General features: G+C 32.8%; 3 protein-coding genes across 3 annotated transcripts; 2 read left to right on the top strand and 1 right to left on the bottom strand.

Annotated features, from left to right (window-relative positions):
• Nucleotides 1-1,149: 1,149 nt before the first annotated feature.
• Nucleotides 1,150-5,946, top strand: LOC125826212 (MYB-like transcription factor EOBI). Its single transcript, XM_049505534.1, has 3 exons — nucleotides 1,150-1,337; nucleotides 3,536-3,665; nucleotides 4,911-5,946. The coding sequence occupies exons 1-3, from the start codon at nucleotides 1,205-1,207 to the stop codon at nucleotides 5,632-5,634; spliced, it is 987 nt and encodes a 328-aa protein (XP_049361491.1). The 5' UTR covers nucleotides 1,150-1,204; the 3' UTR covers nucleotides 5,635-5,946.
• A 1,964-nt stretch (nucleotides 5,947-7,910) lies between these two features.
• On the top strand, nucleotides 7,911-11,343 carry LOC125826210 (mitogen-activated protein kinase homolog MMK2-like). The gene is made up of 6 exons (XM_049505532.1): nucleotides 7,911-8,275; nucleotides 8,465-8,594; nucleotides 8,691-8,828; nucleotides 9,794-10,126; nucleotides 10,681-10,864; nucleotides 10,958-11,343. The coding sequence occupies exons 1-6, from the start codon at nucleotides 8,103-8,105 to the stop codon at nucleotides 11,137-11,139; spliced, it is 1,140 nt and encodes a 379-aa protein (XP_049361489.1). The 5' UTR covers nucleotides 7,911-8,102; the 3' UTR covers nucleotides 11,140-11,343.
• Nucleotides 11,344-11,477: 134 nt separating this feature from the next.
• On the bottom strand, nucleotides 11,478-15,924 carry LOC125826749 (probable polygalacturonase). The gene is made up of 6 exons (XM_049506087.1): nucleotides 15,916-15,924; nucleotides 14,881-15,216; nucleotides 12,919-13,039; nucleotides 12,635-12,809; nucleotides 12,467-12,537; nucleotides 11,478-12,341 (listed from the first exon to the last, which is right to left on the bottom strand). The coding sequence occupies exons 1-6, from the start codon at nucleotides 15,922-15,924 to the stop codon at nucleotides 11,629-11,631; spliced, it is 1,425 nt and encodes a 474-aa protein (XP_049362044.1). The 3' UTR covers nucleotides 11,478-11,628.
• Between the last annotated feature and the right edge of the window lie 1,152 nt (nucleotides 15,925-17,076).

Raw genomic sequence — 17,076 nt, 5'->3', positions numbered from 1 at the left:
AAATTCTCTCCCACCATTTTTTTTCCTTCCCATATGATATCTATAAGTATAACATTCCATAGAAAGCGTAATTCATAATCTTAAAAATAAAACAAATTATATGCTACAAAAGGTAAGAATGACTTGATAGTATAAAAATTCTCTACATCGTCATTATCAATTTGAATATTACTGTTTGCCTTCTGGGTCGAACTCGTCGCACCGGGCTTGCCTAGTGCGGGTTACCTCTCCTATGTGGTTTGCGAGCTATTGCATGGGAGCGGGGATTTTACCCTATGTGCACCCAAAGGATAGTAGCTGCGAATTTCCCTGTCATCAAAAAAAAAAAAATTGAATATTACTTACACTCTAACTTAAAAGTACAAGTGATGTAGACTACTAAATTGCGCAAAATTTTCATTACCCCCCACCCACCCACACCCCTAGAGTGATCTCACAACTTACGTACGTGACTTGTGCTAGAAAAAAAAAAGACGAAAAAGATAGGTAAAGGGTACTCGACCGAACAAGACAGCATGGTTGAATTAATAATATTTACTATTGGAGTTTGTTACAAAATACACAATTTGTCTACGTAGAATTAACAAGATATAATAATTAATTCAATGACTTTTTGATACACAATGACATAGACATAGAATAGAAAGTTGATATATATCAACGGTTCTGGTGCAGTGGTATGTGGACTATTGATCCATTCTTAATCACATGTATCGATTTGAGTTTTGATTATGAAAAATATCTTGTAGGAAGGGTCATCCTCATATATTTAATCGGAACTATATTGTGGACATCAGACACTAAGTGAAAAACAAAAAAGAATAGAAAGTTGATATATCAATCTGAGTTCTGGTGCAGTGGTATGAAACGACTATTTCATTCTTAATCAGATGTCTCAGTTCGAATTTTGTGTATGAAGAAAATCTTGTTCAGAACACTATATAATCGGAGCTTCAATGCGGGCACGAAAGGAATAGAAAGTTGATGGAACGTCATTTTAGGGTTAGATGGAAACTAGTATTCTACAAGATGGGGCCAAAGTGAATAGTAAGTAATGTCGGCACTCTTTGAAAGATCATCATTTTCGTTGGAGTATTTATAGCAAATGAAGTTTCAACACACACTAATTAATCACTTTGCCTTTGTTTCTTTTTACTAATTAATTATTATAATCATACAAAGAAAGAACAAGAAGGGATCATACATGGGGCATCATTCATGTTGTAATCAACAAAAGGTAAAGAGAGGTCTTTGGTCACCAGAAGAAGATGAAAAGCTCATCAGATATATTACTTCTCATGGCTATGGATGTTGGAGTGAAGTCCCTGAAAAAGCTGGTCACTCTTTTAACTCTATACTCATCTTTTACCCATTCTATAATATCAGTCAGTAGCGGAGTTAGAATTTTCACTTAGGACATTAATTGTTCTGTTATATATACATAAAAATGAAAATTTTGACTTTGTGTATGTAGTGTGTGACGATTTTCAATGAATGGAGCTAAGAAGAACCATATATATCCACCCTTCTATCTTTGTTTGTGTGTGTGCACATGAAAGAATATTAGTAGGCCACTTATATAAAGAGCAGAATTCGTTGACTCTAAATACTGAATTTGTCATTGTACTATATAATATACAATATTCATAAGACATAATTAAACTTGTGTTATTGATATTCATTAACATTGGCAAAAAAAAAATAATCACATTATTATTTTATATTATAGAAGTGGCAGTTAGGTATAGCAGTCAGGACACCGTCGACATGTCTGCTAAGGAGAATTACAGTTAAGTTTGAGGGTAGTTTGGTTATTTAGGTGGTATTTTATAGAGATGGTGATTGTACTTGATGCTATTAAAGTTGAACGTGCATATCATTTGGACAAAAAGACCATTATTAAATATTTTATTTCCACTTTGTGCAGCATGATTTTTCTAGAATATCTTTTGCCCATGACTTTTCAGTTTATTTCATGATTTGTTCTCATACATTTTTGTAAATCCATCCAACTTTGTGCCTATTGTGGGGTCTATAGCTCTTCTTAACAATTTCTTCCATTTAATCATTCTCTATTAATACTTGCGTTACATTTAGGAATGCACTTTCCATTAGTTATCTAAATTATTCTTATGAAGCGCCTATTAAAATTTTTAAAGTTTTTATCGGCATTAGTTAATTGTTATTAAATTTAATGTCACTATAGACTGTAATGACATTTACAAAGAATATTAATTGTCACTAAAAATATATATTTGACGAAAATTAGCTTATTCTTGTTAATTAATTGTCGTTAAAGATCATTTCTATTATAGTGGGAGTTTTAGGAGACCCACACCAATTTATTTTAGTGTCATACAAACATATATCAATACCTACTTAAAATTTTCAACGTTAATAATATTTGTGTGTATTCATTTTACACATAATGGGATAATTTATTATACACATAATTTATTTTATAAAAATTTAAAATTATTTCATCAACAATAATTAAAGATGTGTTCTACTTCTTTGCTTAATAGTCTGGTTCTAGATTAGGCTACCATGTTTCATTATGTTTTCTTCTTTAAATTTTTATGTTTTATTACTTTATAAATAAATAGAAAATTATGATAAAAGTATTATAAGTCATAATAATTAATAGTTTAAAATATTTAAAAACATATATCTATACCACATGAATTGGGATAAAAGTATTATAAGTCATAATAATTAATAGTTTAAAATATTTGTAAACGTATATAAAAAATTGTTTACTCTCAAAATTTCATCTATACCACATAAATTGGGATAAAAGTATTATGAGTCATGATAATTAATTTTGAAAACCTATAAATAAAAAAATGTTAACTCTCACAATCCATCTATACCACATAAATTGAGATAAAGTATTATAAGTCATAATAATTAATGGCTTAAAATATTTGAAAACATATATAAAAAAAATTGTTAACTCTCAAAATTCCATCTATACCACATAAATTGGGATAAACGAAAAAATATATATTATGTAAAATACATAAAAATATACTATAAATCACAATAATTAACAAGTTATATATAAAAAAGAACTTATTAAAAAGCTGACTAACTTTTGAAATTTTATTTGTATCACATAAATCAGGACGAATGAAGTGATATGTATTTTATATGAAAGATACATTAAAAAAAGTACTATAAATCACAATATTGGGACCAAAGTATTTTAAAAATTGGTTGACTCTCAAATTCATCTGTGTCACTTAAATTGGGACAAAAAAAGTAACATATATCATATGAAAATTGCGTAAAACATATTATAAATGGTAATAATTAACAACTTAAAATATTTAAAAGCATACTAAAAATTGGTTGACTTCAAATTTCATAATCCGAAACCTCATAATTCTCATTCCACTTCATTGACCTCTTATAAGTCATCCTTACATACATTGTTATTGTTGTTACGTTTACATATTGATATCGGACCCTTTTAATTTGATATTGAAACATAGTTAATTAATCAACTAATGGGTTGTTTTGGGTCCTATAGGGCTTCAAAGATGTGGAAAAAGTTGTCGTTTGAGATGGATCAATTATTTGAGGCCTGATATTAGAAGAGGAAGATTTACCCCAGAAGAAGAAAAATTGATTATAAGTCTCCATGGAGCTGTAGGCAACAGGTTAATTAATTTCAATTTCTTACTAATAAAAATGTCTTATTTTCATTGCATTTTAAGTCTTTTATTTTTCTTTCAAATTTTAGTATTCTATATAGCTAGTTAAACTTTCTTTTAGCTTCACATATAATGTACATTGTGTTTGGATAGGTTAACGTATAGAGCTCTGTGCCGATTGTAGTATTAGTATATTCACGTAGTTTTTGACTTTTGGTATCTAATATCAATCATTGTATTTAGGTGATCATATCTTGTTATTGTCTATTTTTTTTCATTGCTTTGCTATTAGTTGTCATGTTTTTTTTTAATTAGCGTTTTGATTTGCTTGAGTTAAGGGTTTTTCAGAAATAGTCTCTCTACCTCAGAAGGATAATGATAAAGCCTACGTACACCTATTTCTAGAGACCTCACTTTGTGAAATTTCAGTGAATTTATTGTTGTTATTGCAAGTACTAGTGGTGCGAAGTAGTGAAACTTAAGTATTTATAATTCACTTATTCCTCCTTCCTATTTCTAAATTATGTTTCACTTTGAAAGCAAGATTCTAATAATATATTGGTCTGCTTTTAAAATTATGTGCATATGATACACACAAAAAACGCACTCAAAATTTATTTCATTGTCAAAGCAGTTTCTAGAAAAGGACATTAAATTTAAAAAGGCAACATCACATGTACTTTTCAGTTGATAATAATACTCAATTAATCAAATAGTTTCTCTTTCTTTTATTCTGTATTTTATTCTTAGTTCAATATATAATATTACTAGAGTTCACAACAAGTTACATGCTATTAAAAAAAACATATTGGTGTACGGATCATATAAAATGAAACGAAAAGAGTAGTGACTTATTTTGATATTGAAAATGAATTTATAACCTTATATATTTTAGCGTGTAAAGAATTTTATTATATCGATGCATTTTAAAATATTGTAGCACGTAAAGGACGCTAATTGCATTTTCTATGGACTTATAGCATGTGGTGATAAAAACTTACTTCACCCGTGACCTGATAGAATACATAACATATGTCGTCACATGCACTCTTATTGCTAAACTATAGTTAGTTAATACATATTCCAAATTTTAATTTTAACTTATTCATCATAAATTAAAGTACTATGATTTGATAGAGAAAAAGGTAATTTTTACCTTCTTATAGTTATCTTTACCAAACCTCTAGAAAATAAAGATTTTGTCCTGTTTTACTCATTTTCTAACATTTCCTATGTAAAACAACATTGTAGGTGGGCACATATAGCAAGTCATTTGCCTGGAAGAACAGATAATGAGATAAAAAATTATTGGAACTCCTGGATAAAAAAGAAGCTAAAAAAACCTTCAAAGTCATCAACAAACTCAACTTCTAGTACTGATCATCATCACCATCACCAGCAACATCAAAGATCTCCATTGACAAATTATAACACAATTACAAGCCAACAAGATATATTCTTCACACAAGACATTGGAACAAAATCTCAAATACTCCTCCAAGATTCTACCCTATTCAATTCACCAAACCAGTTGTTCTTTTTTGATGGTGGTTCACTTGACTCAATGACAAATGTTATTATTAACGATGCCACAAATCGAAATGCTACTAATAACACCTCGTTATTTCAAGAAACATCGATATTGAACTCAGAATTCTGCTGGCAAGTTGATCAACAACAAGTACAGACGTCTTCATACGCGATAGGGATGGATTCAAATTATTTGCCCCCATTGATAGAGAGTATGGTACCACCAATGGAAATACCTAGTAGTAATAATAACAATAATATAATGTTGGAAGGACAAGAAAATAATAATGAATGGAATAGTCAAGTGGACACTCAACAATGTTGTCCAAGTTATCTATTTTGGGATCAAGAAAATGGATCAATTGGTGGTGATCATGAGATTATAGATCCAACTACATCAAACAATATGGGACAAATTTTATCTTCTTTTCCTTCTACTTTATGAGATGATTGAAGATTGATTTTTTATTTTGAATTATTTCGGGAGTTTTTTTTTATTAATTGAGTTGTGAAATAGATTAGAGAGTGAAATGAAAGCATGTTAATTAATTAAAAGTGTTTCTTTGGACATATTTTCAAAACTAAAAGAGAGGGAAATAACATTGAGTTTTTTTTTTTTATCTATGAGAAATGTTTCACTTGTTCTTTAATTCACCTATTAGTATTCGAGTTTAAGTTATATATATTTACAGTCAGATATTAGTGTAATTTTTTTTTACATTTTCTCTATTGTAATAGACAATTTGATTTAGTGTCAACATCATAATTTTATATTTTAAGGAGGCTTACATGTAAATCTTTTATATGACTTGATAGTGAAAAAATATAATTTAAACCAAGAAAAAATATAAGTCACTCAAGCAATTTCACGGGACAGTACAGCGTCGTCGAATTTTCTTATATAAATATGTATATTTAGATAATAGCAAAATGAAAGTATATTTTATGTATAAATATTGAAAATGATACCGCTTGTTATTATAGTGATTTATTCTATCTTATTCACTTCTTTTAACATTGATATTGCAAATTTAAAAAAAATCCTAACCTATATAATATGAGGAGGTTTATGAAATTATCTCGAAAACATAAGTAAGAATACAACGCATCCTATATTTAGTAAGGACTAAGAATAAAATAGGTCCAGTTTGATTTGGACCAACTCTCAGGCTGGTCCATTTTAATGTTTTTTTTTCTTTTGGGCCTTGAGTAATAATAGTTTGGGCCATTTTGTAGTTATCCCTTTATTATTCCAAAAAAATGGTTTCTTTTTGGGAGTAAAGTAGTAGTAAATAATTTTTTAAAAATATATTTTTATTATCTTTTTTTTACCCTTGCAATTTATAGACCTTTAGACTATCATAGGCAGATAAAAGAAATATCCGAATTTGTGTTAAAGAAATTTCACTTTAAAAATAAATCGCTCTACCAAATATAATTTTATTCCAAGACTTAACTTCGAGACTTCTGAATTCTAACCAAGTCTCAAAGAAACTTGTTGCCCTACCATACCTTTTGCTGATAGTTCCTTATATCATTCTAGTTCACTTTTCATTTGTTGGTTGCTTACAAAAGCATTACCCATAGGCTATAGTGCAATTAGCTAGAGGTAGCAAGCATCACTACTGTGGATAAAGTTGTTTCTTTCTTGATCAGAAGCCTGAGGTATGAGTCCTGGATATGGAAAAATTATTGATAGGAAATGCTTTTTCCAAATGAGGCCGAATCAATTAGTTTGGCCTCAATGCTATAACCGAACACATAATGGAAAATAAAAATAAATAAAAATACAGATAGCAAGCTTTTTTCATTTCTCATTACGTATTTGATATTTGTATTGAAATCTAATTAAATCCGAACTTGTATCAAGATATCTCCTAATGAGATAAAACACTTTCAAAAACTATGATTCGATATTTAAAATTTAAATTCAAATTCAAAACATCTGATTAAGAACGATGATTCTAGTTCTACACTTGAAGACAATCATCAAGACTTTGACTCCTTGAGAGAAACTCAGCAGTAGGTGGAAATATGTACAAGTTGGTCTTTGGAATAGAACTTCCAACAAGTTGACCTAAGAATTAATCTTCATTCAATTTCATTTTCAACTACTTTATCTAATTTAATAAAAAAAATTAGAAAAAATTATAAATTTCTATGTTATATATCCACGCGTATTAGGTTTTGGATGTTGAACGTTTTGGTATTTTTTTAGTACTATATTTCTTTTTTAATATTCATCAAGAAAGAAGAACAAAAAAAAAAAAACAGATGACTTAGAACAAATTTAATAGAGGACTTAAACTTTTTTTTTCCCAATGGAGTTTATAGAAAATCTTGACTATTGACCGGGATGTAAAGATTTAAGACTCGTTTGATAGGAGGGATAAAAAATATTAATAACTTTGAGATAAAATGTAATCTTACGTTTAGTTAGGATTATTAGACTATTCATTAATCTGGAGATTATTTATCCCACTATCTATATATATACTATAATGAATCCTATGGAATATCCAAATCATGAGATAATTTTTTCTATCTCATCCTCATCGTAATAAATACATCACTCTTAATAAAAAATAGAGAATACTCGCAACTAAATACATTCGGCTAACTCTGCCTAACATAGTTAAGATATGAAATTCGTGAAATTTTTGACACCACCTTTAAAAATAATTTCTGTTATTTTTGCATTTCCCCGTATAGTGAAGGCTGAAGTTTAGTCCACCTACTAGCTTCACGCATTTATCAAATTCTCAATGCCGTGTCCAATGGTATAAATTCAGAAAAATATATTTAAACCACCATAAATCGCCGACGAGCCTCCGTCAAACGCCGCTAGAACCCGGCGACTTCCTCTACCGGCTGCTTTGCACCACCAGTATTAACTGCCGCGACGCCGTCGTCATGGCTAATCAAACCGGCGGAGCTTCAAGTACCGGCAGTCGTGATATCAGAGGAGTTCTCATACACGGTGGTCAGTACGTCCGTTACAATGTTTACGGCAGCTTATTTGAAGTTTCCAGCAAATACGTTCCTCCAATTCGTCCAATCGGACGCGGCGCTTACGGCCTTGTATGGTAGGTTTCCGGTGAAGTTTTGTTTACCTATTAGAGTTGTTTTCGATATGCTATTTATGTGAATTGAATGGTAAATTATGTGAAAAAAGAGCAGAAATCGCTTCCTACTGATTAATTTTGCTCATATTAGTAAATTTTTGGGGCTTTATATGATGGAGTAATCGCTTGTTATGTTCTGCTATTGGTTAGTGCTGCTGTAAATTCTGAGACGCGTGAGGAAGTTGCGATTAAGAAAATAGGAAATGCATTTGATAACAGAATTGATGCGAAGAGGACATTGAGAGAAATTAAGCTACTTCGGCACTTGGACCACGAAAACGTAAGTGTATTGTGCTCCTATATGGTGATGAGTATGTGAATGAATTTGATTGATTGCTTCATTGGTGGTAATTTCAATGTTTTGTTAAATATTCAGATTGTCGCAATCAAAGACCTCATCAGGCCACCAAAGAAAGAAGCTTTTAATGATGTGTACATAGTTTCTGAATTAATGGATACAGATCTTCATCAGATTATTCGATCTGAACAGCCTTTGACAAATGATCACTGCCAGGTTTCTGTTCTTTCTCGACAATTCTGTTATTAGATATTTATGATTTGTGTAAAATGTGTACTTTTATTGTCTATTTTGATTCTACAAATGGTTGACATGAGGTTATGGTTGATTTATCGGAAAGCTGGGTTGTAGGATTTAGAAACAAACTCCCACATATATTGCTTGAGCTAGTCTAGCTGCTGTTGTAACACCATTTCCTAGTTAATCAATTTGGATGAGATCAACGAAATCATGGAGAGAAAATCTTATGTTATTATGTGTTTATTGTTCTGTTTAGGGAAATTTATCAAAGTAGAGGGTGAGCAGCTATGTACTATTTTTTTTATTTGATAATTGTGGTGTCTGGGCTAGCTTGCGCGCACCTCGACTAATTCCACAGTATACCTGCCACCTCCCACCAACAACAGGTACCAAGTAACTCTATCCACCAATGCTAGGAATAATGGGAAGAGACCACCTAGTGTTGTTTGTCTCTGCTGGGATTTGAAACCTAAGACCTCATGGTTCTCACTCGCTTCATTGACGTCTGGGCCACACCCTTGGGTGCTAAGCTATTACTGTTTTCCCCATTTGTGCTTATACTATGACTACAACACAGTTGTTACTCTGTGGCACTATTCTGTAAAAATAAAATATGGATGGGATTTATTAGTCATCAGATCCTTAAAGATTAAGTTCCTGCAATAGATTGAAAAGGCGTGAATGAGTTAGTTCGTCAGTCTAACAATCTTTTCCGTTCTCCTGACAATGTTATCAATCCTGCTGGGGTGCCAGACTTGCATGCCAAGCTAGACTATTGTTTAGTATTTTCTCTTAATAGCATGGAGGAAATCCTAGAAGTTGGTCCAGCTTTCACTGGAAGCATTCTAATATACTGCTTTCTTTCCTAGGTTTATTCTGGCACGCTGTTGTTACCTTATCTGGATTCTAATAGTTGGATAACATTTGACTTAATTTTGCAGTACTTCATGTATCAGCTATTACGTGGACTGAAATATGTACACTCAGCAAATGTCTTACATCGTGATCTTAAGCCAAGCAATTTGTTCCTAAATGCAAATTGCGACCTCAAGATTGGAGACTTTGGGTTGGCAAGGACAACTTCTGAGACAGATTTCATGACTGAGTATGTTGTTACTCGCTGGTATCGAGCACCTGAATTGCTCCTTAACTGTTCAGAATACACTGGAGCAATTGATGTTTGGTCTGTTGGTTGTATTCTTGGTGAAATAATGACAAGAGAACCTTTGTTTCCTGGAAAAGATTATGTGCAGCAGCTGAGACTCATTACTGAGGTAAAAGTCATGTCAATTCTTTCTTTGGTTTGCAATACATTTCCAACATTCTTTAGCTAGAACCTGTTTTTAAAAAATCATTTGGAAGCTTTAAAAAATTGATCTGCTGACATTCTACCTGCATGTCTTGAAGTGGAAACGTTAAAAGTTAGTATTAGAAAATTGAGACCTGAAAAAACCTCCTCTTTTGTTTCACTTATCCCCTCCTTTTAAAATTGAATCATTGCTCCCCTCTGAAGTTGGGAGTTGAGAGTGATTTCCAGTGTCATAGCCAGTGCTGTGCTGTAACTCCATGCAGACAATGCTTTCAAATGTTCATTGAGTAAGTAAGTGATTATTAGTGTCATAGCCATTGCTATGCTGTAACTCCATGCAGACAATGCTTTCAAATGTTCATTGAATAAGTAAATCATTTTATATTTTCACAACGGGTTCAAGAAAAGGTCTGACTAAAAACAGCCTTTCAGTATAGACGGGACTTGTATTTTCTGCTTCTGAAGCAATTTGATCAGCTTATCGTTCCCAGCTTCAACTGTGTTTCTTCTGTCGTGAAGCTACTAGGTTCACCTGATGATGTCAGCCTTCAATTTCTGAGAAGTGATAATGCCCGAAGATATGTCCGACAGCTTCCTCAATATCCTAAGCAACAATTTTCTGCAAGATTTCCCAGCATGTCTCCTTTGGCTGTCGATTTGCTTGAAAAGATGCTTGTCTTTGACCCAACCCGTCGGATTACAGGTAAAGCACCAAAAAATCTGACCTCAACCTCTGCATGATATGTTTTCCTTTATAGTTCATCATGTGTGTTCGGCTTTCTTGCTCTATGTGCAGTTGATGAGGCTCTTTGTCACCCATTTTTGTCATCTCTTCATGACCTCAATGATGAGCCGATTTGTCCCAGGCCATTCAGTGTTGATTTCGACGAGCCCTCAATCACTGAAGAAAAGATCAAGGAACTGATTTGGAGGGAGTCCGTGAAGTTTTACCCGGACTTTGTTGAACAAAATATATGATGAATTGTCCTGGATTCTGTATCATATGTAGGACATATTTTTCTTCCTTAAGTACATTGTGTAAGTTATGTTTCGCCGGAGGAGAGAGCTGAATTAAACCAATATCTTGGTTTAGGAGATTAAGCTATTCCTCCTAGTGATATGAGATGTAAAACATGCTTATTTTCATATGTTAAATTGTTTAATGACTATTCAGTTTTACCACATTGTGGACTAGGAATGCTTGTAAAACACTGAAGTAGCTTTGTTACGGTTCAACACACATTCACCAACAATCTTTTTTCTTTACTTTATCTTGAAATATTGGCTGCATAAATTCATGGCATTCACAATATATGTAACAGTTACAGATATTAGCATGTCTCGTCCACAGTGAACAGGGATCGCCAGTATATATTCATGGACTGTTCGGGGGTGTGAAGCAACAGAACAATTAAAGTGGGTATGATATCGTCTTCCATCTGAAGAAATTCTTATTACATTGATGTATTAGTTATATATTTTCTTCCTGCAGGAACACGTCTGAATTTCCATATCATCAATTGGTAAGCTCTCTGTTGGAAAATTACAGGGTGAAGCGTACTCCGTCCCTTGATCTGGCAACAAATCACAAGGCTGAGGTACCACACCGCTTGAGATCCCGGAAATATCTGTACAATTCCAGAAAAGTTTCTTTGCTTTAGGCGCCATCTCTATTGTGACATTTGATATGCAGATTCCAGTAAACGGATCACCAGAAATTCCTGCAAGCTTGGCTGCAATGGTCACGTTCTCAGCAACCATATCACGGTAATTGATGTTTTCAATCACAGGTAACGCGTTGGGATCATAGTTGTTGTCTGGATGAGAACCATAATCTCCCGTCATCCAGAATACGTATTTCATTGTTTTCATTGTCACGCCTCTAACATATATATCCTTCACGTATCCGCCTCTTCCTACTGCAGTCTTGATTCGAACCGCTGATTCTGTATTGATTGCTACAATGTCCTCTGCTCGTACATCTTGAATTCCTCCTGACATCTCACTGCCTAATGCAATTGTTGCACTGGTTGGAGAAATGCAGGTGATTCGCCTTATAGCTAGCTGCTTTGTTGGCATCCCAAAGGCGACTCCATACTCGTCCCAACCACTCTTAACAGCAATACAATCGTCTCCGGAGACAATGTAACAGTCTTCTATTCTAGTATTTATGCAAGAATCTGCAAGTAAGACTCAGTTTAATAAAAAACAACTTCATGCTATTAGGTCGGCTATATGAATCTCGACTTCTTCATTTAAGCTCATTTCATAACATCATCGTACTGAAACACTAAAGGAAGATTACCAGGGTTAATGCCATCAGTATTTGGAGATCTGACTGGTGCAAGGATAGTGATGCCTTGGATGATAATGTTGCTGCATTTCACAAAGAAATTTAACTTTTATCCTCAGTAACTATTGAATTAGAAGTAAATAATATTAAACTTTGTGAAAGCAAGATTAATTTGATTACCTGCAATATACAGGATGGACATTCCATGAAGGAGAATTAATCAAAGTTAGACTGGAGATCTGAATATTATCAGAGTACATGATTTCTATTAGGTAAGGCCTTGTAAATTTTAGTTCTCCATTGTGGAATTTGTCCCACCATAGCTGCCCTTGCCCATCAATGGTTCCATTTTCACCTGTTTGAATTTAGAGTATCAGCAACAAATATTCTAATTCTCGATGCGAATTCAGACATACGATTTTTTTAACTAAAATGTAGCATAAAATGAAACATCATAAGAGTACCTGTGATGACAACATCAGTGAGGTTGGATCCAAAAACAAGACTAATGAATCTACCGCCGTCTGTATCCCTTCCTCGGCCGTAGGACGGCAACGGTGCAATCACCGGATAATCATTTTCATCCTAAAGAACAACAGGAAATCAGTGATAGAGCAGGATAAGGGTGGCCGAGTTGGTTCATATTTTCACGTGGTGTTTGGATCAACATATGTATATCTCAATTATTTTCCTGTATGTTTATTATCTTCTACTAACACTTAAGGGTAGCAGAGTTGGGATCTTCCAAATGGGGGTCTTAGGTTCGAAAACCCCTGCATGCTTTCTCGGTCGAGCTAGCTTGTCGCACCAGGATTTGGGGTTATTATACTGAAAATTCTTGCACCTTCCCCAGATACTACCAACATTAATCTGAAAGACCCCCCCCCCCCCCCCCCCCATATGGTAGCGCTTAAAATGTGATCCTCAGGTTATAGAAAAAGGACAAAATGAGTTTTTTTTTTTAACCGAGAAATCGGTCTGTGATTCACCCTTTGGACCAACACAGCCTTCTAAACTCGGTGGATAATGGGCCCGCCCCTCTACCCTTCTCCACTTAAATACCGGGCTTTGCTTTGCATGGTGTGGGGCTTGAACCTGTGACCTAAGCCACAAATCCTCCACCTTTTGCCACTCAAGCTAGGCCTTGGGGGCAGGACAAAATGAGTTAACGTGATGAATAACTCTGAAAATACAAGTATATTCAGCTTAATCATCAGCACAATTGGATAAAAACTGACTGTTCCTTAAGATTAGTGGTTGTAACTTTTCCACGTCCTGAAATGGGTTCGGGCTATAATCTACATGTATTTCGACTAATTCAATGGATACTTGCTACGCTTTATCCGTACATGTATCAAGTAATTCTATGTATCAAGACTTGAATAAAATAAGAGTAAAGTAAGTTTTTTTTTCCCTTTTATTTCAGTCTTTGTATACCTTATTCTTATGGGAATGCCTTTTAATTTTTTTTATACCTAGCTAATAAGATCCACTGATTGATTTTTTATTTTATTTTAGGAGACAATTATTGAGTTAGTGTTACGGTGGATTTGGACTTAATTAATTGAGAGACATTCTCACCGCTAAAGTAGTGCAACTTTTGTACTATTCTCAGTGGGTTGCCTTCATTCACGGACTGGAAAATAAGGTACAGATATTAAATTCATATGAAACTTTTTTCGTTGACACCTAACTATATTTAATAATGAACTATCTCATGTTCTCGTAAAATTAAATTGGATATGTTATTGCATCTTTTTTGCAAAACTATTTTATCCAGATTCCAGATTAGAATTCCTCCTTCAATCAATCGTAATTAGGAGTGATAAATTCGCGATTTGAGCCAAATTTTTATTTGGTTAAAAATGAATGAATTATTGTCTGATCCTACTTAAAGTTTACTTGGACTGAAATGAGCTGATCATGTAAGCTAAACAATATATTATAATTAATCTCGCTCAAATCTTGTTAAGCTTTAATTTCTTTTATTTCCTAATAATTTGCTTAATTATCAAATAAAACTAATAAAATATTTATCCCTCCTTTTCAGTATAACTCTATATAATTTATCAAATAAAACCTTTTTAAATTCAAATGTTTTTTCAATGAGTTTCATATGTCAACTTAGACTAAACATTTGGTTCAAATCAGCTCAACATTCAGATGAGCCGGGTCAAAATAATTTAGTCACTAAGTAGGTGGATAATCAATCCATTCAAACTTAAACATTGAACGTTTAGATGAGCCGGGTCAAAATAATTGAGCTGCTTAATTGGTTGATAATTAATCGATCAAATTTAAACAAATTGGACGGATTATACATTATGCGATAATATTGTTCATAAGAAAAATTCATGCATTTCGAAATTTGATAACAAATTCAAAATTGAGAAATAGGCAAATGCACAAAAAAAAAAAAAAGTTACCTGAGAGGCGAGAAGAACGGCGTCTTTGTCGAGATACAGAGTAAAATGGCTGGTCAAATTGAAACTCCCCGTCAGCCATTTTCCGGCAGGTACATACAGCATCGAACCGCCGTCCGATTGAAACTGACTCAGGTGATCAACCGCCGTTCGAAAAGCGTCAGTATTCAACGTCGTTCCGTCGCCGATTCCGCCGAAATCCGTCAACGATGCAGTGTGTGCTCTGCAACTTATGGCGGAGTACTCGACGGTTTCCCATTTGTGTACTTTATGCCGGCCGTGAACGTTACCGAACGCCGTTAGAATCACCACGGCGAGTAATAAAACTCGGCGAATTGCCTATCAGAAGAAATTAATTCAATTAAAATGAGAAAAAAAATTAGTAAATAATGAGAAATAGGGAAGAGAGAGAGAGAATTTACTTGAATGTGTGTGAGAGTACTAAGTGGAAACTCCATTGTTATGTATGTTGGGCTTCACGGATTTGTCAGACATATATACAAAACCGTTTTAACTTTTATAAAACGTCTCTCCATCTCCGCAAGGTACATGTGAGATAAAATTCGCGTATATTCTATCCCGATATGTCATTAAATATATTATTGTTATTATTGCTACTAACATGACATTTCAAACTTGTTCTAACATTTATGCGAGAATAAAAAATTTATTTGAATTTTGTGTTTATATCAAATTAATGTGCTTCAACATAGTCAAGAAATAATTGAGAAAACATGCACACCAATTTTGTTATTGATTTGAAGTAAACGTCCATATATTTTAAATTGTGTAGAATTTTAAACCATATAAAATTATTTTTTTATATGTATAAATAGTACTTATATGTTAAATCTCCTAATTAATTTCTTTGTTTATTTATCACTTTATTATATTTTGAATTTCAGCAGTGATAATTCTGACTCTGACATTATCGATTAAGTGTTAGGTGAGAAGTTGAACTAATGTTCTGCGGAATGTGGGAGATTTTTGGACTGATGACTTTTTTGCAATTCTCCACTACTGTTCTTTATTACTTACCTTAGACATTTTGTTTTGATTTGCATTACTTTCAAGTTTTAAATAGTAGAGTATGATGCTCCTTAGGAATAATGTGTAGCTTTGGTTGTTCAATTTTGACGTAAGTTAGTTAAATTTGGATCGAGTTCGAGAAGGTCAGAAGTAAATTAAGAGTAAAATAATATAATATAGGTACTATACTAGCATGTGTTTAATTACAATTTTTATATTAAAATCATATATTTATATAAATGAGAACCCTAGGCCCGCTTACATGGTGCCATCACAAGCTAGAATTTCCTTTTAAATTTATTTATTTTCAAAAATAGTCTTCCCATTTAATGAAAAGATGTGACTTTTATGAAAAGTTGTGACTTTTATGAAGAGCTGTGACTTTTACGAAAAATTGCGGCTTTTGTGAAAAGTTGTGATTTTTATGAAGAGTTGAGACTTTTATAAAATGTTGTGACTTTTATGAAAGGTTGTGCCCTTTCCGAAGGGTTGTAACTTTTCCAAAGAGTTGTGACCTTCCCGATAAGGCACAATAAATATTTGTTCACATTATCTTTTGTTTTCTATAAATAGAGGGATTTCGTCTCATTTTAAAACAACGAAAATTCTGAACTTCTTCTTCTGCACAATTAAATATTATTTTTGTATCAATACATTGCTGAATAGAATCGTTCTATCCTGAGAGGATTTATTCCTTTAAACCTCGGGTACTAGAGGAGAATAATTTCCTTAAGGAGACATTGTGCATTTAATGGGCTCTATTTTTTCCTTTCTGTTTCATTCTATTATTACAGATCCTAGTATGTTTGTTTTATACTTTGTTGTTTATGTTTCTGCAAAGTTATTATTAAGTATTTGTTATTACATATTAAATAACACACGTTAATTGAGTATTCACACAAGTTTTCTCTACTGAAATTGTAGTTTCAAATTGAACTTCTTCACTCTGGTATGTTGATTTTTAAAAAACACCCAAATAAACTTAATAGAGGTTTTGAATTTGAGTTTTTTAGAATGGAAAAATTATATTGGGAATACTACCTCTAAAATTGCATTTTGAGATGCACAAATTTAAATTTAATCAGATCTCAATACGTATAGATCGGACACTAAACGTGAAATTGACCTACCAAATAAAAAAAGACTTGAGGCCAAAAACAACACGTTATT

This window comes from Solanum verrucosum, unplaced genomic scaffold (assembly GCF_900185275.1).
Source record: "Solanum verrucosum unplaced genomic scaffold, falcon-dt-bn FXZP01000060.1, whole genome shotgun sequence".
In the NCBI taxonomy this organism is placed as follows: domain Eukaryota; kingdom Viridiplantae; phylum Streptophyta; class Magnoliopsida; order Solanales; family Solanaceae; genus Solanum; species Solanum verrucosum.
The sequence above is the reverse complement of the archived record's forward strand: the minus strand, read 5'-3'. Positions and strand labels throughout refer to the sequence as shown.